Source organism: Scyliorhinus torazame, chromosome 24 (genome assembly GCF_047496885.1).
Source record: "Scyliorhinus torazame isolate Kashiwa2021f chromosome 24, sScyTor2.1, whole genome shotgun sequence".
NCBI classification, from domain to species: Eukaryota; Metazoa; Chordata; class Chondrichthyes; order Carcharhiniformes; family Scyliorhinidae; genus Scyliorhinus; species Scyliorhinus torazame.
In genome coordinates this window covers 15,383,076-15,408,192 of record NC_092730.1, presented here as the reverse complement: position 1 = coordinate 15,408,192, position 25,117 = coordinate 15,383,076, and the positions used below count along the sequence as shown (strand labels likewise).

The following is a 25,117-nucleotide window of genomic DNA, read 5'->3' as shown; positions in this document are numbered from 1 at the left end:
CTCTACAGATCTTTGTATCATCTGCAAACTTAGTGTCACCCCCCCACCCCCCCCCCCCACCACAACCCAGAGATGTGCAGGGTAGGTGGATTGGCCACGCTAAATTGCCCCTTAATTGGAAAATGAATTGGGTACTCTGAATTTTTAAAAAAGCATTAAGGAGCCCCCAAGCGATTCCCCCAGACCTGCCTGCTCCAATTGTGGTGGTGGTGGTGGTGGTGGTGGGGGGCTCGATCTCAACGTCAACACCCCGCCCCCCCCCCTCGCGCTCTCCCCGTACCCTCTGTTGGAGAATTCCATAGGCTCCCCTCCCTCGGAGTGAAGACATTTCTCCTCATTTCAATCTTAAATGACCCAGTCCATATCCTGAGTCTGCGACCCCCTTGTTCTAGACCCCCCCCGCCCCCAGCCAGAGGGAGCATCAACCCTCGATCCAGTCTGTCCGGCCCCGTCAGAATTCCAAATGAGGTCCCCTCTCATTCTTCTGAACCCCAGTAAATAGGGGGCCCAGTTGACCCAATCTCTGGGGTTACTGGGTTCCGGGGATAGGGTTGGGCCTAAGTGGGGTGCTCTTGCCAAGGGCCGGTGCAGACTCGATGGGCTGAATGGCCTCCTTCTGCACTGTAGATTCTATGAATCCTGCGAACCCCAGGAAGCAGTCTGGTTAACTATCTGCGACACTCTTTCTGTGGCAAGTAAATTCTTTCTTAGGTAAGAAAGAGCAAAACAGCACGCAATACTCCCGGTGGGGTGACATCAGGTGTAGTAAGACACCCTTAAAACACACTGGGGATGGGGGGAGCGGGAGCCTCAATTTAGGTACAGCAAGATCACACAAACAGCAGCAAGATAACGGGCGGGGTCGCCTGGTTTGGCACTCAATGTGGTCCAGGGGACAAGCGAGGAATGAGCCCAGCTTTAGAATCATGGAATAGATTCACGGAATCCCTTCGGTGCAGAAGGAGGTCATTCGGCCCATCGAGTCTGCACCGACTTCAGGGGATGTCCCGGAGGACTGGAGAATAGCCAATGTTGTTCCTCTGTTTAAGAAGGGTAGCAAGGATAATCCAGGGAACTACAGGCCGGTGAGCCTTACTTCAGTGGTAGGGAAATTACTGGAGAGAATTCTTCGAGACAGGATCTACTCCCATTTGGAAGCAAATGGACGTATTAGTGAGAGGCAGCACGGTTTTGTGAAGGGGAGGTCGTGTCTCACTAACTTGATAGAGTTTTTCGAGGAGGTCACTAAGATGATTGATGCAGGTAGGGCAGTGGATGTTGTCTATATGGACTTCAGTAAGGCCTTTGACAAGGTCCCTCATGGTAGGCTAGTACAAAAGGTGAAGTCACACGGGATCAGGGGTGAGCTGGCAAGGTGGATACAGAACTGGCTAGGCCATAGAAGGCAGAGAGTAGCAATGGAGGGATGCTTTTCTAATTGGAGGGCTGTGACCAGTGGTGTTCCACAGGGATCAGTGCTGGGACCTTTGCTCTTTGTAGTATATATAAATGATTTGGAGGAAAATGTAACTGGTCTGATTAGTAAGTTTGCAGACGACACAAAGGTTGGTGGAATTGCGGATAGCGATGAGGACTGTCGGAGGATACAGCAGGATTTAGATTGTCTGGAGACTTGGGCGGAGAGATGGCAGATGGAGTTTAATCCGGACAAATGTGAGGTAATGCATTTTGGAAGGTCTAATGCAGGTAGGGAATATACAGTGAATGGTAGAACCCTCAAGGGTATTGAAAGTCAAAGAGATCTAGGTGTACAGGTCCACAGGTCATTGAAAGGGGCAACACAGGTGGAGAAGGTAGTCAAGAAGGCATACGGCATGCTTGCCTTCATTGGCCGGGGCATTGAGTATAAGAATTGGCAAGTCATGTTGCAGCTGTATAGAACCTTAGTTAGGCCACACTTGGAGTATAGTGTTCAATTCTGGTCGCCACACTACCAGAAGGATGTGGAGGCTTTAGAGAGGGTGCAGGAGAGATTTACCAGAATGTTGCCTGGTATGGAGGGCATTAGCTATGAGGAGCGATTGAATAAACTCGGTTTGTTCTCACTGGAATGAAGGAGGTTGAGGGGAGACCTGATAGAGGTATACAAAATTATGAGGGGCATAGACAGAGTGGATAGTCAGAGGCTTTTCCCCAGGGTAGAGGGGTCAATTACTAGGGGGCATAGGTTTAAGGTGAGAGGGGCAAGGTTTAGAGTAGATGTACGAGGCAAGTTTTTACGCAGAGGGTAGTGGGTGCCTGGAACTCGCTACCGGAGGAGGTGGTGGAAGCAGGGACGATAGGGACATTTAAGGGGCATCTTGACAAATATATGAATAGGATGGGAATAGAAGGATACGGACCCAGGAAGTGTAGAAGATTGTAGTTTAGTCGGGCAGCATGGTCGGCACGGGCTTGGAGGGCCGAAGGGCCTGTTCTTGTGCTGTACATTTCTTTGTTCTTTGACCCTCAGAAAGAGCCCCCTACCTGGCCACCCCCCTCCTGCCCTATCCCCATAACCCTACTTAACCTGCGTATCTCTGGACACAAAGCGACAATTTAGCACGGCCAATCCACCTAACCTGCACATCTTTGGACACTAAGGGGCAATTTAGCACGGCCAATCCACCTAACCTGCACATCTTTGGACACAAAGGAACAATTTAGCACGGCCAATCCACCTAACCCGGACATCTTTGGACACAAAGGAACAATTTAACACGGCCAATCCACCTAACCCGGACATCTTTGGACACAAAGGAACAATTTAACACGGCCAATCCACCTAACCCGCACATCTTTGGACACTAAGGGACAATTTAGCATGGCCAATCCACCCAACCTATACATCTTTGGACACTAAGGGGCAATTTAACACGGCCAATCCACCTAACCTGCACATCTTTGGACATTAAGGGACAAGTTAGCACGGCCAATCCACCTAACCTGCACATCTTTGTTCTGTGGGAGGAAACCCACGCAGACACGGGGGAGAACGTGCAGACTCCGCACAGACAGTGATCCAAGCCGGGACTGTACCCTGGAGCTGTGAAGCAACAGTGCTAACCACTGTGCCACCATCCCCTCCGCACGGCGCTCTATGGTGATAGGGCAGATGGAAGTGGGAGAAGAGGGAGGAGTGACTCGATTTGACACCCCCTCCGGAGGCGCGGCGCCTCCTTGGTACTGGTGAGCGGGAGCATTAGTCGGGGTTAGGCGCTCAACTCCCTGGAGGTAGGGGCTGGGTTCAAAACTTGCTCCTCCGCCACCCCGCAGGAGATGCCGAGGGTGGCCCGCCTCGTCCGCCCGACTGCGGACGACCCTCCGTATGGGCTGGCGTGACGATGGGGGGGGAAGAGGGCGGGCGGAAGGGGGGGCACGGGGTACAAGCGGGGAGATCGAAGGGGGGGGGGGGGGCGCCCGCCAAGCTTACCATCTCTTTCCGCAGCACCGCCAGGGCGGCGTCGAGGTTGGCCGGCTTGCTCCGCAGCAGCGTCTCGCTCGCCAGCAAGCGCGGGCGGCTCAGCTCGTCCTGGATCATGGCCTTCTTGGCGTACAGCCGCTCCACGTCGCGCCACGACCCCCCGCTGGAGTTCAGGATGCCGCTCAGCCCCTTGGGCAGGGGCGGCATCCCCTCGATGCCCGACGCCAGGCTGCCCGACACCCCGCTCTGCGCCCCGTCCATGCCTCTCGCCCCCCCCAGACACCCCCTTGCTTCAGGTCAATATCAGGGGGAAGTGGGCAGCTGGACTGTCTTGTCCTTCAATGCAGCTGCTGTGTCAATTTCAGGGTATGAAACTGACTGGAGAGAATTGCGACAGGGAACAGTTCCTGGTTCTCCTCGCTCTCTACTGCTGCAAAGAATGTCCTTCCTCTTGGCTTCTCCCCTCAGGGCTGTCTCCCTCTCCTCTCCGTCTGTCTGTCTGCACCCAGAGAGAATCCCCCCTCCTGATCCGTCTGCTCTTTTTAGCACCAAAAGACGCTTCCCCTTTGTTCCACTGCTTCGCCACGCCCTGAGGGCTGACCACTTCAACACGCACGTTATTTCCTTCATACTTTCCCTTTGAAACGCCTCCACGGACACTCAAACCCCCCCCACCAGTGACTTGACAAGGAGATTGTGGGAGGGTGCCAGAACTTAAAGAGGAATCTGACCCCTCCCCACCCTGCCAACACTCTTGTTTCAAAGTTACTTGTCCAAACAAGAAACTTTCCCCTCCTCCCCACCAAACTGATAAAAAGTTTCCCCCCCCCCAACCACTTGTCCAATTGGAAAGGCCAATTTCTGCACAGCAAGCTCCCACCGTGCTCTCTCGCTGGGAGTGGAGAGGGTTGAATGTTGGCCCGGGCAGCAATTGAGGCAATTTTCCCCTTCCCCTCCCAACATTCTTCCAAAAGTGAAATGGGCTATCTTTATGATAATAATCTTTGTCACAAGTAGGCTTACATTAGTACACACCTCTTTAAACTGGGGTTACCCCATCTCTGGATCTGTAAAGATTTAATCACCTGCTAATGGTCGCATTCCAAACATTGTCTGGCATCTTTTGACTTTGTCTATATATATGTTTCTGGAACAGACCTCTTCATTCACCTGAGGAAGGAGCAGTGCTCCGAAAGTTAGTGATTCGAAACAAACCTGTTGGTCTTTAACCTGGTGTTGTAAGACTTCGTACTGTGCTCACCCCAGTCCAATGCCGGCATCTCCACATCATACATTAGTAATAATCTTTGTCATAAGTATGCTTACATTAGTAATATGCAATAATCTTTTTAATTTAGTCAATTATTTTATGTATTTTTTTTGTCCAATTAAGGGGCAGTTTAGCCACCTACCCTGCACATCTTTTGGGTTGTGGGGGCGAGACCCACGCAGACACGGGGAGAACGTGCAAACTGCACACAGACAGTGACCCAGGGCCGGGATTCGAACCCGGGTCCTCAGCGCCGTGAGGCAGCAGGGCTAACCACCGCGCTGCCCTCTTAAGTAATAATCTTTATGGTCACAAGCAGGCTTACGTTAACGCTGCCATGACGTTATTGTGAAAAGCCCCTAGTCGCCACATTCCGGCGCCCGTTCGGGTACACGGAGGGAGAATTCAGAATGTTCGATTCACCCAACGAGCACGTCTTTCGGGGACTTGTGGGGGGAAACCGGAGCACCCGGAGGAAACCCACGCAGACACGGGGAGGACATGCAGACTCCGCACAGTCCCAAGCCGGGAATCGAACCTGGGACCCTGGCGCTGTGAAGCAAGTCAAAGAAAAACAAAGAAATGTACAGCACAGGAACAGGCCCTTCAAGCCTGTGCCGACCATGCTGCCCGACTAAACTACAATCTTCTACACTTCTTGGGTCCGTATCCCTCTATTCCCATCCTATTCATGTATTTGTCAAGATGCCCCTTAAATGTCCCTATCGTCCCTGCTTCCACTACCTCCTCCGGTAGCGAGTTCCAGGCACCCACTACCCTCTGCATAAAAAACTTGCCTCGTACATCTCCTGTAAACCTATGCCGCCTAGTAATTGACCCCTCTACCCTGGGGAAAAGCCTCCATCATAACCACGGTTACCTTGCCACCCATATCTTTTACACCCCTCCAGGATTAGAGGGGCTGTTTCAATGTCTCATTCAAAAGATGCCCCCCTCTCCCCCCCCATTTGTGACTTGATCTAATTGGGGGGAGGTAATTCGTAAACCTTCATCTCCAGAGTGTGCTCCACCCTGGCATCTCTTCCCGCCCTCGACCTTACCTTTGCCCCTCCTGAGGGCTGTCTCCAGTCCGCGGCCTTCCCGGTGTGTCCATCCTGGGGGTCCATTTTCCACTCCTGCTGTCCTTGGGGGTCATCCGGCTCCCCCACCCCCCACAACCCCACAACCCCACGCAGCCACGTGTCCGTCCCTGGTATCTTCACAAAAGAAACCGGCTGCACCAGAGTGCAAAGTGCAACTATTTTATTTACGCAAACAATAATACAACGGCAACGATATTCCCAGGGTCTGGGAGAAGTGTCGGAAACAAGGGGGCTCTCTCTCTCTCTCTCTCTGGTAGATGCACTGAGTCCTTTTATGGGCAGTCGTCTCGGGAGGCATGGGGAGGAATTATTCACCAGTGACGTGACAGTTCAGTTTCGGGCTGCCCATCAAACACTCCCAGGACAGGTACAGCACGGGGTTAGATAGCGAGTAAAGCTCCCTCTACACTGTCCCCATCAAACACTCCCAGGACAGGTACAGCACGGGATTAGACACAGAGTAAAGCTCCCTCTACACTGTCCCCATCAAACACCCCCCAGGACAGGTACAGCACGGGGTTAGACACAGAGTAAAGCTCCCTCTACACTGTCCCCATCAAACACTCCCAGGACAGGTACAGCACGGGGTTAGATACAGAGTAAAGCTCCCTCTATACTGTCCCCATCAAACACTCCCAGGACAGGTACAGCATGGGGTTAGATACAGAGTAAAGCTCCCTCTGCACTGTTCCCATCAAACACTCCCAGGACAGGTACAGCACGGGGTTAGATAGAGAGTAAAGCTCCCTCTACACTGTCCCCATCAAACACTCCCAGGACAGGTACAGCACGGGGTTAGATACAGAGTAAAGCTCCCTCTACACTGTCCTCATCAAACACTCCCAGGACAGGTACAGCACGGGGTTAGATACAGAGCGAAACGCCAGGGATTTTCATGCTGTCTGTCTAGGCAGGTGTTGAACTCAAGAGGTCAAAGGCCGGTGTCTTGTTGACCTTTGACTCCCCCCCCCCCCCCCCCCCCAGTCCATGCACGCCCACCCCCCAGAATATCTTGAAAAAAACTCAAGAAACCTTCTTTTCGGTTGCGGACATTAGTCTCTGCCGTGAGCCAGCTCCACATTGGGGTTGCCAACTCTTCAGGGGTACCCTGAAGCTCCAGAATTTAGAAGTTAAACAAACAGTGTAACAACCAACCATGATGGAGGGGCGGGGGGGGGGGGGGGGGGGGCAAACGTATGTTTTACTCGTTTAATTTTAACAGTTGTGTTTATTAGTGACAAGAATATTGGAGACGGGAGAATTGAAAAGGCTCCTTGAGTGAGGTCGTGCTTCCTCAAGGAATACGTGCGGTCAGAATTGGCAACCAGGTCGGAGGCCATGTTGTCTGAAGTTGACCGCTAAGTGCCCCATTTGCAATCTCGGCTCCGTTTGCTCGGCAACAGGGCAAAGTTAAATATGGCCGAGGGGATCAGACGGTCATAGCAGGAGATTCACACGGGCTTGGAGGATGTTGCTGGAGCCAATGTAGCAGAGAACTGCGCCGCCCGCAGGCTTGGTGTGGAACTGCACGGTCGGATTTGGGGGGGGGTCCACTGCGACGGAGGCGGAGCCGGTAACCACATCCACCCCGCCCCCCCCCCCCCGCCACGTGTGCCACTACGCCAGCCGCTTCAGGCTGTGCAGGGTGTCGGCGCAGTTCCTGATCAAGACGCAGAGCTGCGAGCTGTACTCCACGGACGAGGCCCGTTCCAGCTCGCCGCTGGCCCACGCCAGCTTCTGCAGGACGGCCCGCTCGGCCTCCCCGTGGGCATAGGCCCGGGGGTAGCCCTGGCGGGGGGCCGCTGCGTCGCCCTCGGCGCGGGGAGGGACGGGCTCGGGGCGCTCGGGACAGGGGAGGGCTCTGGCTTCGGCGGGAAGGTCCGGAGTGGAACGGGTGGGGTGTGGCTCCTCGTGGCCGTTGAAGATGCGCTGTCGCTCCCTCACTTGAGACAGGGCTGCTTGCGGGTTCAGAGCTGAGGGATCAAAAAAAGAGGAGAAAATTAATTTGGGGGTGCAATAAGCTAATGTTCAAACACACACAAGTACAGGCCCCCATTTCTTTGTCAGAGAAAGGACAGGTATTTCTCCAGTACCTTTCATAGGAACAGGGGAAGGCATTCATCTCAGTCCCCAAAATGGCCGACTCTTTCCTCAAGTGAAGAATTTTTCCTCATCTCAGTCCCCAAAATGGCCAACTCCTTTCCCGAGTGAAGAGATTTCTCCTTAACTCGGTCCCCAAAATGGCCGACTCCTTCCCCGAGTGAAGAAATTTCTCATCCCAGTCCCCAAAATGGCCAACTCCTTTCCCGAGTTAAGAGATTTCTCCTTAACTCGGTCCCCAAAATGGCCGACTCCTACCCTGAGCGAAGAAATTTCTCATTAGTCCCCAAAATGGCCGACTCCTTCCCTGAGTGAAGAAATTTCTCCTCACCTCAGTCCCCAAAATGGCCGACTCCTTCCCCGAGCGAAGACATTTCTCATTAGTCCCCAAAATGGCCGACTCCTTCCCTGAGTGAAGAAATTTTTCCTCATCTCAGTCCCCAAAATGGCCGACTCCTTCCCCGAGCGAAGAAATTTCTCATCAGTCCCCAAAATAGTCGACTCCTTCCCCGAGTGAAGAAATTTCTTATCAGTTGCCAAATGGCCGACTCCTTCCCCGAGTGAAGAAATTTCTCATCTCAGTCCCCAAAATGGCCGACTCCTTCCCAAATGAAGACATTTCTCCTCATCTCAGTCCCTAAAATGGCCGACTCCTTCCCAGAGTGAAGAAATTTCTCATCAGTCCCCAAAATGGCCGACTCCTTCCCCGAATGAAGACATTTCGCCTCATCTCAGTCCCCAAAATGGCTGACTCCTTCCCCAAGTGAAGACTTTCCTCCTCATCCAAGTCTTCAATGGCCTGCCCCTTATTCTGAGACTGTGTTCCCTTGTTCTAGGCTCACCAGCCCAGGGGGCAACACCCTATCCACATCTAATCTGTCGACCCCCTGTAAAGATCGCCTCTCATTCTTCGAAACCCGAGGGAACACGAGGCACGGTCTCTTAAATCTCTCCTCATAAAATCCCGCCATCCCCGGAATTCGCCTGGTGAATCTCCGTCGCGCGCCCTCTACCGCCGGTACGCCCTTCCCTCGATAACGAGACAGAAACGGTTCACCATGGTCATGGTGAGGCCTCACCCAAGGCTCCGGACAACAGAAACAAGACATCTTTCGCATCCCAGGGTGCCCCAAAGCACGCGTTAGCCAATGAAGTACTTTGGAAGGACAGCCGCCCTGGAAACACGGCAGCCAATTTCAGCACAGGAAGATCCCACCAGCAACAGCAGAATAACAATCAGGCCGTGTGTGTTTTTTTCCCTCTCTTTTTAGCGATGGGATAGGGTCCTCTACCTGGGTTGTCCTTGTCCACATCCGAATCCAGCTCCTGACAGGCGACACAGTAGTTTTTCAGCTTCTTGTCTTGAAGGAGGACAGTCTAGAGGGGAAAAAAACCAATAAGATGGGACTCAGCCAGGGGCCCAGCAAGCCTGATTACCCAACCTCACACATCCGCACCTCTACAAGGGCTATAACATCACCCTGCTGCCTCCCCGTGCTCCCCCCCCCCCGCTCAATCGGACTCCTGGTTGGTATTTAATACATAATACAACTCGCTGATTGCAAGGTGCTCGGCTCAGTCAGCTAGGGCTTCCCGTGCTTGTGACAATTCCTCGCGTCGCAAACGTGGGGGCAGCGAGACAACTTCACAGCGCCAGGGACCCGGGTTCGATTGCCGGCTTGGGTCACTGTTTGTGCGGAGTCTGCACGTTCTCCCCCCCCCCCCGTGTCGGCTCCGGTTTCCTCCCACAAGTCCCGAAAGACGTGCTCGTCAGGTGAATTGGACATTCTGAATTCTCCCTCCGTGTACCCGAACAGGCGCCGGAATGTGGCGACGAGGGGATTTTCACAGTAACGTCATTGCGGTGTTAATGTAAGCCTACTTGTGACACTAATAAAGATTATTATTATAACAGCTGCTGGTTACACACACTCTCTCTCGCACTCTCTCTCTCTCTCGCGCACTCTCACTCACACCATCTCTCACACACACACAATCTCTCTCACACTCTCTCTCGCACACACACAATCTCTCTCACACACACACTCTCTCTCGCACTCTCTCTCACACACACACAATCTCTCTCACACTCTCTCTCGCACACACACACACTCTCTCTCGCACACTCTCTCTCTCGCACACACTCTCTCTCGCACACACTCTCTCTCGCACACACTCTCTCTCGCACACACTCTCTCTCGCACACTCTCTCTCGCACACTCTCTCTCGCACACACTCTCTCTCGCACACACTCTCTCTCGCACACTCTCTCTCGCACACACTCTCTCTCGCACACACTCTCTCTCGCACACACTCTCTCTCGCACACACTCTCTCTCGCACACACTATCTCTCACACACACTATCTCTCACACACACTATCTCTCACACACACAATCTCTCTCTCACACAATCTCTCTCTCACACACACACAATCTCTCTCACACACACACACAATCTCTCTCTCTCTCACGCACTCTCTCGCACAATCTCTCTCACACACACACAATCTCTCTCTCACACTCTCTCACGCACTCTCTCTCGCACTCACTATCTCTCGCACAATCTCTCACACACACACACACAATCTCACACACACACAATCTCTCTCTCACACACAATCTCTCTCTCACACACAATCTCTCTCTCACTCTCTCTCTCGCACACACCCTCTCGCACTCACTATCTCTCGCACAATCTCTCTCTCACACGCAATCTCTCTCACACACACGCACTCTCACACACACTCTCACTCAATCATAAAAGAGTCACTCGCTCAGAGAGGTCTCACTCACAAATGAAATAAAAGGGGTTGGGTGTGGTGTATGGGTTCTTGCAAACTGGCAGAGGGGGACAAACAGGTGCTCGGGAGGCGCGAGGGCAGATGGTGCAGATATTGGCAGTCTCGTCGATGGCAATCAGCTCCACAATGCCCCAGGGTTAAAAAAAGCCCCAGCTGTCACAGGGTCGGGGAGCCGGAGGTCAATCCATCCCCTGCCATACCACACATCTGTTCCTTTTTTAATCAGCGGTGTGCCCAGTGAAACCAGCTGTCGCAAACCTCTTTCAAACACTCTCTACATCCACAGGGGTCTCTGTCCTCACCGTGTGTGAGGATCACTCACTGTGTAACTGTACACAGTCATTGTCTATTCAGCAGGGTGAGGATCACTCACTGTGTAACTGTACAGAGTCACTGTTTATTCAGCAGGGCGAGGATCACTCACTGTGTAACTGTACAGAGTCACTGTTTATTCAGCAGGGTGAGGATCACTCACTGTAACTGTACAGAGTCACTGTTTATTCAGCAGGGTGAGGGTCACTCACTGTGTAACTGTACAGAGTCACTGTTTATTCAGCAGGGTGAGGATCACTCACTGTGTAACTGTACAGAGTCACTGTTTATTCAGCAGGGTGAGGATCACTCACTGTGTAACTGTACAGAGTCACTGTTTATTCAGGGTGAGGGTCACTCACTGTGTAACTGTACAGAGTCACTGTTTATTCAGCAGGGTGAGGATCACTCACTGTGTAACTGTACAGAGTCACTGTTTATTCAGCAGGGTGAGGGTCACTCACTGTGTAACTGTACAGAGTCACTGTTTATTCAGCAGGGTGAGGGTCACTCACTGTGTAACTGTACAGAGTCACTGTTTATTCAGCAGGGTGAGGGTCACTCACTGTGTAACTGTACAGAGTCACTGTTTATTCAGCAGGGTGAGGGTCACTCACTGTGTAACTGTACAGAGTCACTGTTTATTCAGCAGTAGGCTGATACTCACCCCACATTCCTGACACGAATCGGCCAGCATCCTGTATCCTTTCAGCAGGTAATCCCCCATCAGTTTGGTGATCTTGTCCTGGCGCTCACGGCGCGCCTCGATCACCTTCATCTCCGCGTCAGACGGGGGGGTCCATGAAAAGTCTTCACCCCCTGCCAAGAAAGAACCCAGGCGCGTTATAATTCACAGCAGACACTTCCCTCCCAGAGGGAGGGGGTAACCCCTTACTAATCCCCGTGGGTGGGGGTTGCAACCCCTTACAATTCCCCCTGTGGGGGGGAGGGTGTTACCCCTTATCCTTCCTCCTGTGGGGGGGGGGGGTGTTACCCCTTATCCTTCCTCCTGTGTGGGGGGGGGGGTGTTACCCCTTATCCTTCCTCCTGTGGGGGGGGGGGGTGTTACCCTTTACCCTTCCCCCTGTGGGGGGGGTGTTACCCTTTACCCTTCCCCCTGGGGGGGGGTGTTACCCCTTACCCTTCCCCCTGGGGGGGGGGGGGTGTTACCCCTTATCTTTCCTCCTGTGGGGGGGGGGGTTACCCCTTATTCTTCCTCCTGTGGGGGGGGGTGTTACCCCTTATCCTTCCTCCTGTGGGGGGGGGGAGGTGTTACCCCTTATCCTTCCTCCTGTGGGGGGGGGGGGGAGGGTGTTACCCCTTATTCTTCCTCCTGTGGGGGGGGGTGTTACCCCTTATCCTTCCTCCTGTGGGGGGGGGGTGTTACCCCTTATTCTTCCTCCTGTGGGGGGGGTGTTACCCCTTATTCATCCTCCTGTGGGGGGGGGTGTTACCCCTTATCCTTCCTCCTGTGGGGGGGGGGGAGGGTGTTACCCCTTATCCTTCCTCCTGTGGGGGGGGGGAGGGTGTTACCCCTTATCCTTCCTCCTGTGGGGGGGGTGTTACCCCTTATCCTTCCTCCTGTGGGGGGGGGGGGTACCCTTTACCCTTCCCCCTGGGGGGGGGTGTTACCCCATATCCTTCCCCCTGGGGGGGGGGTGTTACCCCTTACCCTTCCCCCTGGGGGGGGGGGTGTTACCCCTTACCCTTCCCCCTGGGGGGGGGGTGTTACCCCTTATCCTTCCCCCTGGGGGGGGGTGTTACCCCTTATCCTTCCCCCTGGGGGGGGTGTTACCCCTTATCCTTCCCCCTGGGGGGGGGGTTGTTACCCCTTATCCTTCCCCCTGGGGGGGGGGTGTTACCCCTTATCCTTCCCCCTGGGGGGGGGTGTTACCCCTTATCCTTCCCCCTGGGGGGGGGTGTTACCCCTTATCCTTCCCCCTGGGGGGGGTGTTACCCCTTATCCTTCCCCCTGGGGGGGGGTTGTTACCCCTTACCCTTCCCCCTGGGGGGGGGGTGTTACCCCTTATCCTTCCCCCTGAGGGGGGTGCCCCCTGGCTCTTACCGTTGTTTACTGCCATGCTGCTGCTGCTGCCGGAAGTGACGCGCTGAGCCGGTCGCGAGCAGCAACAGCACGTGAGCAGGAGACGGGCCTGAAGGGGGCGGAACCAGAGCGCGGGACGCGTCAGAACGGAGGGGGCGTGGTCGGAACGCGTGACGCGTCAGAACGGAGGGGGCGGGTTCAGTACGCGGGGCGGGGTCAGAGCGCCGGGCGCATCTGAGCGGAGGGGGCGGGGTCAGGCCGCGGGGCGTGGTCAGAGCGCTGCGCCTGCGGGAGCCGCGGTCAGGGGCGGGGCCAGAATGCGGAGGCGGGGCCGGGGGCGGGGAGAAGGCCGTCCCTCCCGCCATCGGGCACTGCCGCGCCGGCCGCTGTTGCCAGGGCGACGCTGGGCCTAGCGGAACAGCTGAAGCCTGCTCTGGGCAGCCGGGAGGAGGCGCAGGCAGGCCGGGTATTCGGCAAGGGAGGGCATCGCCTGTGGACATCTCCTCTCTCTGCCTGCCTCGTCTGAGTCCACAATAATCCCGCCGTCTCTGCACCACCCAGCAGGAGGCCATTCAGCCCCTCTGGGCCAGCACAGGGCAGCCCAGCCTCTCCCCAGCAGGCGGCCATTCAGCCCCTCTGGGCCAGCACAGGGCAGCCCAGCCTCTCCCCAGCAGGCGGCCATTCAGCCCCTCTTGGCCAGCACAGGGCAGCCCAGCCTCTCCCCAGCAGGCGGCCATTCAGCCCCTCTGAGCCAGCACAGAGCAGCCCAGCCTCTCCCCAGCAGGCGGCCATTCAGCCCCTCTGAGCCAGCACAGGGCAGCCCAGCCTCTCCCCAGCAGGCGGCCATTCAGCCCCTCTGAGCCAGCACAGAGCAGCCCAGCCTTTACCCCACCCAGGTGGAGGCCATTCAGCCCCTCTGAGCCAGCACAGAGCAGCCCAGCCTCTCCCTACTCTCCAGCTCTTCATCCGCAGGCAGCTCGGGGCCGGAACCAGGAGTTACCTCCAATGTCAGGCTGCACCCTGCCTCTCCCACTGTTTCAGAAAGTGAGAGTGATTACCCCTCTTGTTATCAATGCTTTAATTTCGTGCCCCCCTGCTCACTGACTCCGCTGCGCCTGGAAGTCGGGCTTCGTATCCGCTCAAACTGGAGCTCTCATCATTTTAGACACCAATTAAATCTTCCCCCCCTGCCCCCCGCACCTCAGTTCCTAAGAAACCCTCCACCTAACGGTCCTTCCCTCCCAACTGAAGTCCCTCATTCCTGCCGACACTTATCCATCCTCTGTGAGCGCTCAACACTGCAATCACACCGTTTCTGTTGCACTGTGCACCATCTGCAGTCTAACTGCTCTTTTACGCAAGTCCCTGCTCAGGCACCCTGTGTCCGTTTTCGTAGCTGCCATGCCCGTTCAGTACTGCGTCTCGCTGGCCAGTGTCCAGAAGGCCCAAGCGGCCATCGGTGGCCTTGTTCACAGGACCCCAGTCCTCACCAACTCCACCCTGGACAAGTGGGCAGGGCGCAAGCTCTTCCTCAAGTGCGAACTTTTCCAGAAAACAGGATCATTTAAGGTAGGACACCGAGTGGGACACTGGACTGCCTGCTGACCTAACCTGCTTGGGTACGTGGCTGGGTTGGGAGAAGTGCAGCGGCTTTAGAAATCGGATTGGATGTGGGCCTTAAAACACAAAGGAGGTATTCAATCTCACTGTGCATGATCCCGATGGACCCAAGCCCCTTCCCGTTCACTCCGACTGTCCACAATCCCAATGGACCCAAACCCCTTCCCGTTCACTCCCACTGTCCACAATCCCAATGGACTTAAACCCTTTCCCATTCACTCCCACTGTCCACAATCCCAATGGACCCAAACCCCTTCCCGTTCACTCCCACTGTCCACAATCCCAATGGACCCAAACCCCTTCCCGTTCACTCCCACTGTCCACAATCCCAATGGACCAAAACCCCTTCCCGTTCACTCCCACTGTCCACAATCCCAATGGACTTAAACCCCTTCCTGTTCACTCCAGCTGTCCACAATCCCAATGGACCCAAACCCCTTCCCGTTCACTCCCACTGTCCACAATCCAAATGGACCCAAACCCCTTCCCGTTCACTCCCACTGTCCACAATCCCAATGGACCCAAACCCCTTCCCGTTCACTCCCACTGTCCACAATCCCAATGGACCCAAACCCCTTCCCGTTCACTCCCACTGTGCACAATCCCAATGGACTTAAACCCCTTCCCGTTCACTCCCACTGTCCACAATCCCAATGGACCCAAACACCTTCCCGTTCACTCGCACTGTCCACAATCCCAATGGACTTAAACCCCTTCCCGTTCACTCCAGCTGTCCACAATCCCAATGGACCCAAACCCCTTCCCGTTCACTCACACTGTGCACAATCCCAATGGACCCAAACCCCTTCCCGTTTACTCCCACTGTCCACAATCCCAATGGACCCAAACACCTTCCTGTTCACTCCCACTCTACACAATCCCAATGGACCCAAACCCCTTCCCGTTCACTCCCTCAGTACAAAATCCCAATGGACCCAAACCCCCTCCCGTTCACTCCCACTGTCCACAATCCCAATGGACTCAAACCCCTTCCCGTTCACTCCCACTGTCCACAATCCCAATGGACCCAAACCCCTTCCCGTTCACTCCCACTGTCCACAATCCCAATGGACCCAAACCCCTTCCTGTTGACACCCACTGTCCACAATCCCAATGGTCCCAAACCCCTTCCCGTTCACTCCCACTCTACACAATCCCAATGGACCCAAACCCCTTCCTGTTGACTCCCACTGTCCACAATCCCAATGGACCCAAACCCCTTCCCGTTCACTCCCACTGTCCACAATCCCAATGGACCCAAACACCTTCCCGTTCACTCCCACTGTACACAATCCCAATGGACCCAAACCACTTCCCGTTCACTCCCACTGTCCACAATCCCAATGGACCCAAACCCCTTCCCGATCATTCCCACTGTCCACAATCCCAATGGACCCAAACCCCTTCCCGTTCACTCCCACTGTCCACAATCCCAATGGACCCAAACCCCTTCCTGTTCAGTCCCACTGTCCACAATCCCAATGGATCCAAACCCCTTCCCGTTCATTCCCACTGTCCACAATCCCAATGGACCCAAACCCCTTCCTGTTCACTCCCACTGTCCACAATCCCAATGGACCCAAACCCCTTCCCATTCACTCTCACTGTCCACAATCCCAATGGACCCAAACCCCTTCCTGTTGACTCCCACTGTCCACAATCCCAATGGACCCAAACCCCTTCCCGTTCACTCCCACTGTCCACAATCCCAATGGACCCAAACACCTTCCCGTTCACTCCCACTGTACACAATCCCAATGGACCCAAACCACTTCCCGTTCACTCCCACTGTCCACAATCCCAATGGACCCAAACCCCTTCCCGATCATTCCTACTGTCCACAATCCCAATGGACCCAAACCCCTTCCCGTTCACTCCCACTGTCCACAATCCCAATGGACCCAAACACCTTCCAGTTCATTCCCACTGTCCACAATCCCAATGGACCCAAACCCCTTCCCGTTCACTCCCACAGTCCACAATTCCGGTGGACCCAAACCCCTTCCCGTTCACTCCCACTGTCCACAATCCCAATGGACCCAAACCCCTTCCCGTTCACTCCCACAGTCCACAATTCCGGTGGACCCAAACCCCTTCCCGTTCACTCCCACTGTCCACAATCCCAATGGACCCAAACCCCTTCCTGTTCAGTCCCACTGTCCACAATCCCAATGGATCCAAACCCCTTCCCGTTCACTCCCACTGTCCACAATCCCAATGGACCCAAACCCCTTCCTGTTCACTCCCACTGTCCACAATCCCAATGGACCCAAACCCCTTCCCATTCACTCTCACTGTCCACAATCCCAATGGACCCAAACCCCTTCCCATTCACTCCCACTGTCCACAATCCCAATGGACCCAAACCCCTTCCCATTCACTCACACTATCCACAATCCCAATGTACCCAAACCCCTTCCCATTCACACCCACTGTCCACAATCCCAATGGACCCAAACCCCTTCCCATTCACTCCCACTGTCCACAATCCCAATGGTCCCAACCCCCTTCCCGTTCACTCCCACTGTCCACAATCCCAATGGACCCAAACCCCTTCCCATTCACTCTCACTGTCCACAATCCCAATGGACCCAAACCCCTTCCCGTTCACTCCCACTGTCCACAATCCCAATGGACCCAAACCCCTTCCCATTCACTCTCCCTGTGCACCTCAACTATCGGCCGAGAGATGGGAATCAGGGTTGCTTGGGAGACTGGAATTGGAGGAGTACAGAGATATTCGATGGTAATGAGGTTGAGGTTACAGAGATAGGGAGGGTTGTAGGGGCTGGAGGAGGTTACAAAGATAGGGAGGGTTGTCGAGGCTGGAGGAGGTTACAGAGATAGGGAGGGTTGTAGGGGCTGGAGGAGGTTACAGAGATAGGGCGGATTGTAGGGGCTGGAGGAGGTTACGGAGATAGGGAGGGTTGTAGGGGCTGGAGGAGGTTACAGAGATGGGAGGGTTGTAGGGGCTGGAGGAGGTTACAGAGATAGGGAGGGTTGTAGGGGCTGGAGGAGGTTACAGAGATAGGGAGGGTTGTAGGGGCTGGAGGAGGTTACAGCGATACGGAGGGTTGTTGGGGCTGGAGGAGGTTACAGAGAAAGGGATGGTTGTAGGGGCTGGAGGAGGTTACAGGGATAGGGAGGGTTGTAGGGGCTGGAGGAGGTAACAGAGATAGGGAGGGTAGTCGGGCTGGAGGAGGTTATAGAGATAGGGAGGGGTGTAGGGGCTGGAGGAAGTTTCAGAGATAGGGAGGGTTATAGGGGCTGGAGGAGGTTACAGAGATAGGGAGGGATGTAGGGGCTGGAGGAGGTTACAGAGATAGGGAGGGTTGTAGGGGCTGGAGGAGGTAACAGAGATAGGGAGGGTAGTCGGGCTGGAGGAGGTTACAGAGATAGGGAGGGGTGTAGGGGCTGGAGGAGGTTTCAGAGATAGGAAGGGTTGTAGGGGCTGGAGGAGGTTACAGAGATAGGGAGGGTTGTCGGGGCTGGAGGAGGTTACAGAGATAGGGAGGGTTGTCGGGGCTGGAGGAGGTTACAGAGATAGGGAGTGTTGTAGGGGCTGGAGGAAGTTACAGAGACAGGGAGGGTTGTAGGGGCTGGAGGAGGTTACAGAGATAGGGAGTGTTGTAGGGGCTGGAGGAGGTTACAGAGATAGGGAGGGTTGTAGGGGCTGGAGGAGGTTACAGAGATAGGGAGGGTTGTCGGGGCTGGAGGAGGTTACAGAGATAGGGAGGGTTGTAGGGGCTGGAGGAGGTTACAGAGAAAGGGAGGGTTGTAGGGGCTGGAGGAGGTTACAGTGATAGGGAGGGTTGTAGGGGCTGGAGGAGGTTACAGAGATAGGGAGGGTTGTAGGGGCTGGAGGAGGTTACAGAGATAGGGAGCGTTGGGCTGGAGGAGGTTACAGAGATAGGGAGGGTTGTAGGGGCTGGAGGAGGTTACAGAGATAGGGAGGGTTGTAGGGGCTGGAGGAGGTTACAGAGATAGGGAGTGTTGTCGGGGCTGGAGGAGATGGGGAGGTGGTGAGGTGACCATGGAGAGCTATGAACACGAGCATGAACCTTTTAAAAAAAAAAAAGGCTCAAATAGTTTTATTTTCTCCAATGAATTGATGAGGTTTTTGATCCTTGCAGATACGCGGAGCCCTCAATGCTGTGTCCAAGCTGAACGAAAGGAAGAACAATGGCGAGGAGGTCCGTGCTGTGGTTACACACAGCAGTGGGAATCACGGACAGGCACTCGCACAGGCTGCTCAAATGCAAGGTGGGGAGAGCAGAATCATACTGGTCAGAGCTGACCCCACCAGTACTGTACCCCAGTGTTATACAGTGACAGACCCGTCCCCATCAGTACTGTATCCCAGTGTTATACAGCGACAGACCCGTCCCCACCAGTACTGTACCCCAGTGTCATACAGTGACAGACCCATCCCCACCAGTACTGTACCCCAGTGTTATAACAAAGTGACAGACCCGTCCCCACCAGTACTGTATCCCAGTGTTATACAGTGACAGACCCGTCCCCACCAGTACTGTACCCCAGTGTTATACAGTGACAGACCCGTCCCCACCAGTACTGTACCCCAGTGTTAAACAGTGACAGACCCGTCCCCACCAGTACTGTACCCCAGTGTTATACAGTGACCGACCCGTCCCCACTAGTACTGTACCCCAGTGTTATACAGTGACAGACCCGTCCCCACCAGTACTGTACCCCAGTGTTATACGGTGACAGACCCGTCCCCACCAGTACTGTACCCCAGTGCTATACAGTGACAGACCCGTCCCCACCAGTACTGTACCCCAGTGTTATACGGTGACAGACCCGTCCCCACCAGTACTGTACCCCAGTGTTATACAGTGACAGACCCGTCCACACCAGTACTGTACCCCAGTGTTATACAGTGACAGACCCGTCCCCACCAGTACTGTACCCCAGTGTTATACAGTGACAGACCCGTCCCCACCAGTACTGTACCCCAGTGTTATACAGTGACAGACACGTCCCCACCAGTACTGTACCCCAGTGTTATACAGTGACAGACCTGTCCCCACCAGTACTGTATCCCAGTGTTATACAGTGACAGACCCAGCCCCACCAGTACTGTACCCCAGTGTTATACAGTGACAGACCTGTCCCCACCAGTACTGTACCCCAGTGTTACACAGTGACAGACCCGTCCCCACCAGTACTGTACCCCAGTGTTATACAGTGACAGACCCGTCCCCACCAGTACTGTACCCCAGTGTTATACAGTGACAGACCCATCCCCACCAGTACTGTACCCCAGTGTTATACAGTGACAGACCCCACCCCACCAGTACTGTACCCCAGTGTTATACAGTGACAGACCCGTCCCCACCAGTACTGTACCCCAGTGTTATACAGTGACAGACCCGTCCCCACCAGTACTGTACCCCAGTGTTATACAGTGACAGACCCGTCCCCACCAGTACTGTACCCCAGTGTTATACAGTGACAGACCCGTCCCCACCAGTACTGTATCCCAGTGTTATACAGTGACAGACACGTCCCCACCAGTACTGTACCCCAGTGTTATACAGTGACAGACCCGTCCCCACCAGTACTGTACCCCAGTGTTATACAGTGACAGACCCGTCCCCACCAGTACTGTACCCCGGTGTTATACAGTGACAGACTCGTCCCCTCCAGTACTGTACCCCAGTGTTATACAGTGACAGACCCGTCCCCACCAGTACTGTACCCCAGTGTTATACAGTGACAGACCCGTCCCCACCAGTACTGTACCCCAGTGTTATACAGTGACAGACCCGTCCCCACCAGTACTGTACCCCAGTGTTATACAGTGACAGACACGTCCCCACCAGTACTGTACCCCAGTGTTATACAGTGACAGACACGTCCCCACCAGTACTGTACCCCAGTGTTATACAGTGACAGACCCGTCCCTACCAGTACTGTACCCCAGTGTTACACAGTGACAGACCCGTCCCCACCAGTACTGTACCCCAGTGTTATACAGTGACAGACCCGTCCCCACCAGTACTGTACCCCAGTGTTATAGTGACAGACACTTCCCCACCAGTACTGTACCCCAGTGTTATACAGTGACAGACCCGTCCCCACCAGTACTGTACCCCAGTGTTATACAGTGACAGACCCATCCCCACCAGTACTGTACCGCAGTGTTATAACAAAGTGACAGACCCGTCCCCACCAGTACTGTATCCCAGTGTTATACAGTGACAGACCCGTACCCACCAGTACTGTACCCCAGTGTTATACAGTGACAGACACGCCCCCACCAGTACTGTACCCCAGTGTTAAACAGTGACAGACCCGTCCCCACCAGTACTGTACCCCAGTGTTATACAGTGACCGACCCGTCCCCACTAGTACTGTACCCCAGTGTTATACAGTGACAGACCCGTCCCCACCAGTACTGTACCCCAGTGTTATACGGTGACAGACCCGTCCCCACCAGTACTGTACCCCAGTGTTATACAGTGACAGACCCGTCCCCACCAGTACTGTACCCCAGTGTTATAACAAAGTGACAGACCCGTCCCCACCAGTACTGTATCCCAGTGTTATACAGTGACAGACCCGTACCCACCAGTACTGTACCCCAGTGTTATACAGTGACAGACACGCCCCCACCAGTACTGTACCCCAGTGTTAAACAGTGACAGACCCGTCCCCACCAGTACTGTACCCCAGTGTTATACAGTGACCGACCCGTCCCCACTAGTACTGTACCCCAGTGTTATACAGTGACAGACCCGTCCCCACCAGTACTGTACCCCAGTGTTATACGGTGACAGACCCGTCCCCACCAGTACTGTACCCCAGTGCTATACAGTGACAGACCCGTCCCCACCAGTACTGTACCCCAGTGTTATACGGTGACAGACCCGTCCCCACCAGTACTGTACCCCAGTGTTATACAGTGACAGACCCGTCCACACCAGTACTGTACCCCAGTGTTATACAGTGACAGACCCGTCCCCACCAGTACTGTACCCCAGTGTTATACAGTGACAGACCCGTCCCCACCAGTACTGTACCCCAGTGTTATACAGTGACAGACACGTCCCCACCAGTATTGTACCCCAGTGTTATACAGTGACAGACCTGTCCCCACCAGTACTGTATCCCAGTGTTATACAGTGACAGACCCAGCCCCACCAGTACTGTACCCCAGTGTTATACAGTGACAGACCTGTCCCCACCAGTACTGTACCCCAGTGTTACACAGTGACAGACCCGTCCCCACCAGTACTGTACCCCAGTGTTATACAGTGACAGACCCGTCCCCACCAGTACTGTACCCCAGTGTTATACAGTGACAGACCCATCCCCACCAGTACTGTACCCCAGTGTTATACAGTGACAGACCCGTCCCCACCAGTACTGTACCCCAGTGTTATACAGTGACAGACCCGTCCCCACCAGTACTGTACCCCAGTGTTATACAGTGACAGACCCGTCCCCACCAGTACTGTACCCCAGTGTTATACAGTGACAGACACGTCCCCACCAGTACTGTACCCCAGTGTTATACAGTGACAGACCCGTCCCCACCAGTACTGTACCCCAGTGTTATACAGTGACAGACCCGTCCCCACCAGTACTGTACCCCGGTGTTATACAGTGACAGACTCGTCCCCTCCAGTACTGTACCCCAGTGTTATACAGTGACAGACACGTCCCCACCAGTACTGTACCCCAGTGTTATACAGTGACAGACCCGTCCCCACCAGTACTGTACCCCGGTGTTATACAGTGACAGACTCGTCCCCTCCAGTACTGTACCCCAGTGTTACACAGTGACAGACCCGTCCCCACCAGTACTGTACCCCAGTGTTATACAGTGACAGACACGTCCCCACCAGTACTGTACCCCAGTGTTATACAGTGACAGACCCGTCCCCACCAGTACTGTACCCCAGTGTTACACAGTGACAGACCCGTCCCCACCAGTACTGTACCCCAGAGTTATACAGTGACAGACACGTCCCCACCAGTACTGTACCCCAGTGTTATACAGTGACAGACCCGTCCCCACCAGTACTGTACCCCAGTGTTATACAGTGACAGACCCGTCCCCACCAGTACTGTACCCCGGTGTTATACAGTGACAGACTCGTCCCCTCCAGTACTGTACCCCAGTGTTACACAGTGACAGACCCGTCCCCACCAGTACTGTACCCCAGTGTTATACAGTGACAGACACGTCCCCACCAGTACTGTACCCCAGTGTTATACAGTGACAGACCCGTCCCCACCAGTACTGTACCCCAGTGTTATACAGTGACAGACCCGTCCCCACCAGTACTGTACCCCAGTGTTATACAGTGACAGACCCGTCCCCACCAGTACTGTACCCCAGTGTTATACAATGACAGACCCGTCCCCACCAGTACTGTACCCCAGTGTTATTCAGTGACAGACCCGTCCCCACCAGTACTGTACCCCAGTGTTATACAATGACAGACCCGTCCCCACCAGTACTGTACCCCAGTGTTATACAGTGACAGACCCGTCCCCACCAGTACTGTACCCCAGTGTTATACAATGACAGACCCGTCCCCACCAGTACTGTACCCCAGTGTTACACAGTGACAGACCCGTCCCCACCAGTACTGTACCCCAGTGTTATACAATGACAGACCCGTCCCCACCAGTACTGTACCCCAGTGTTACACAGTGACAGACCCGTCCCCACCAGTACTGTACCCCAGTGTTATACAATGACAGACCCGTCCCCACCAGTACTGTACCCCAGTGTTACACAGTGACAGACCCGTCCCCACCAGTACTGTACCCCAGTGTTATACAGTGACAGACCCGTCCCCCCCAGTACTGTACCCCAGTGTTATACAGTGAGAGACCCGTCCCCACCAGTACTGTACCCCAGCGTTATACAGTGACAGACCCGTCCCCACCAGTACTGTACCCCAGTGTTACACAGTGACAGACCCGTCCCCACCAGTACTGTACCCCAGTGTTATTCAGTGACAGACCCGTCCCGATCTGTGTTGATTCGTTTTTCTTGCAGGTGATGTTACTATGAAAATAGTGAGGTCACGGTGAGGAGGTGGCTCTCTTGGATTCTGTCCTTCCTGAGTTAAGGGATTTGCCAATCGCTCTCTTTCCCCCCCCCCCCCCACCGAGTGAGCTTCGGCGCCCTCCTGTGTGAGCCTCACGTTAGTGTGTGTGTGTTTTTCAACTTCCTCAGGGATACCCTCGTACGTTATCGTCCCCCGCACGGCCCCGGCGTGCAAAAAGGCCGCCATTCTGGGGTACGGCGCACACATCGTGGAGTGCGAGCCCAGCGACCAGGTAAGGCATCACCGGCTGGCGGGGAGGGGGGGTGGGGGTGGGGAAACCGGGAGTGGGGGAGGGAGAGCGGGAAGGGCAGGGGTGCGAGAGGCAGGCGCAGAGGTTGAATTTTAGAATTTACAGTGCAGAAGGAGGCCATTCGGCCCATCGAGTCTGCAGCGGCCCTCAGATAGAGCACCCACTTAAGCCTCCCCCCTCCACCCTATCCCCGTAACCGCCTGCCCTATTTTGGACACCAAGGGGTACTTCAGCACGGGGAATCCGCCTAACCTGCACGTCTTTGGACTGTGGGAGGAAACCGGAGCACCCGGAGGAAACCCACGCACACACGGGGGGGGGGGGGGGGGGGGGCGGGGAGAGACCGTGCAGACTCCGCTCGGACGGTCACCCAGCAGGGAATCGAACCCGGGACCCTTGCGCCGTGAGGCCACAGTGCTAACCGCTGTGCTACCGCGCCGCCCCAGAAACCGGAGCACCCGGAAGAAACCCACACAGACCACCGGGGGTGGGGGGGGGGGCTGGTTATAGATGCGGTCCCGATCTTTCTGCCCTCGATGTCGACGGATTCTGCGTTGGCGTCAAGACTTCGAGAAAGGGAGAACCTGGCCCCTCCTGTTTTCGTTGCCGGTTCCCCGCGCCCACGGGATTTTGCTTTTGTGCGATTTGGCGCCGTCGGTTGACCGGAGGGGATTGGCGTGCGCGATACGCCGATCACCTGTCGGCGCCGCCGCGGACTAACTCTCGGCCTGTCCCCGTTCTTCTTCCGCCAGTGCAGAACGGAAACCGCCTCCAGGACGGTCCGCGAAACCCGAGGGATCCTTATCCACTCCAATCAGGATCCCCTCGTCATCGCGGGGCAGGGCACCATCGGCCTGGAGATCTTACAGCAGGTAATGGGAGAACCAGGCGGCGTGCGGAATGGGGGCAACGGGAGCAATCCCGTAGCCCGGGATTCGGCAGGGAGCGATCTCGGTTCTGAGAGGTGGCAGGTATTCACAATGCGACATTGAAGGGAATGCACACAAAGCCTATCCACCGCTGTCAACTCGTCTGACACGAGTCATTAGGCGCAGAAGGAGAGCATTCAGCCCGTCTGGCCCGTGCTAGCTCTCTGT

The 25,117-nt window shown here is 55.1% G+C and overlaps 2 protein-coding genes across 2 annotated transcripts in view; one reads left to right on the top strand and one right to left on the bottom strand.

The window, feature by feature from the left end:
- Nucleotides 1–5,942: 5,942 nt before the first annotated feature.
- znrd2 (zinc ribbon domain containing 2) lies at nucleotides 5,943–13,107 on the bottom strand. Its single transcript, XM_072489396.1, has 4 exons — nucleotides 13,077–13,107; nucleotides 11,679–11,830; nucleotides 9,190–9,274; nucleotides 5,943–7,770 (listed from the first exon to the last, which is right to left on the bottom strand). Exons 1-4 carry the CDS (start codon nucleotides 13,090–13,092, stop codon nucleotides 7,415–7,417), a joined length of 609 nt encoding a protein of 202 aa, XP_072345497.1. The 5' UTR covers nucleotides 13,093–13,107; the 3' UTR covers nucleotides 5,943–7,414.
- A 292-nt stretch (nucleotides 13,108–13,399) lies between these two features.
- LOC140400204 (serine racemase-like) overlaps nucleotides 13,400–25,117 on the top strand; it is a 22,817-nt gene continuing 11,099 nt past the window's right edge. Inside the window, 4 exon segments of the mRNA XM_072489671.1 lie at nucleotides 13,400–14,624; nucleotides 18,809–18,938; nucleotides 23,899–24,002; nucleotides 24,773–24,892. Coding sequence (XP_072345772.1) covers nucleotides 14,457–14,624; nucleotides 18,809–18,938; nucleotides 23,899–24,002; nucleotides 24,773–24,892 — 522 coding nt within the window. The 5' untranslated portion in view covers nucleotides 13,400–14,456.

What these genes read in the sequence shown, in the direction of transcription:
- znrd2 (XM_072489396.1), bottom strand. An exon ending in ATTCGTGTCAGGAATGTGGG is followed by an intron (nt 9,275 to 11,678) that starts GTGAGTATCAGC and finishes TTTCCCCTCTAG; the next exon opens with ACTGTCCTCCTTCAAGACAA. An exon ending in TGTGGACAAGGACAACCCAG is followed by an intron (nt 7,771 to 9,189) that starts GTAGAGGACCCT and finishes TTGATCCCTCAG; the next exon opens with CTCTGAACCCGCAAGCAGCC.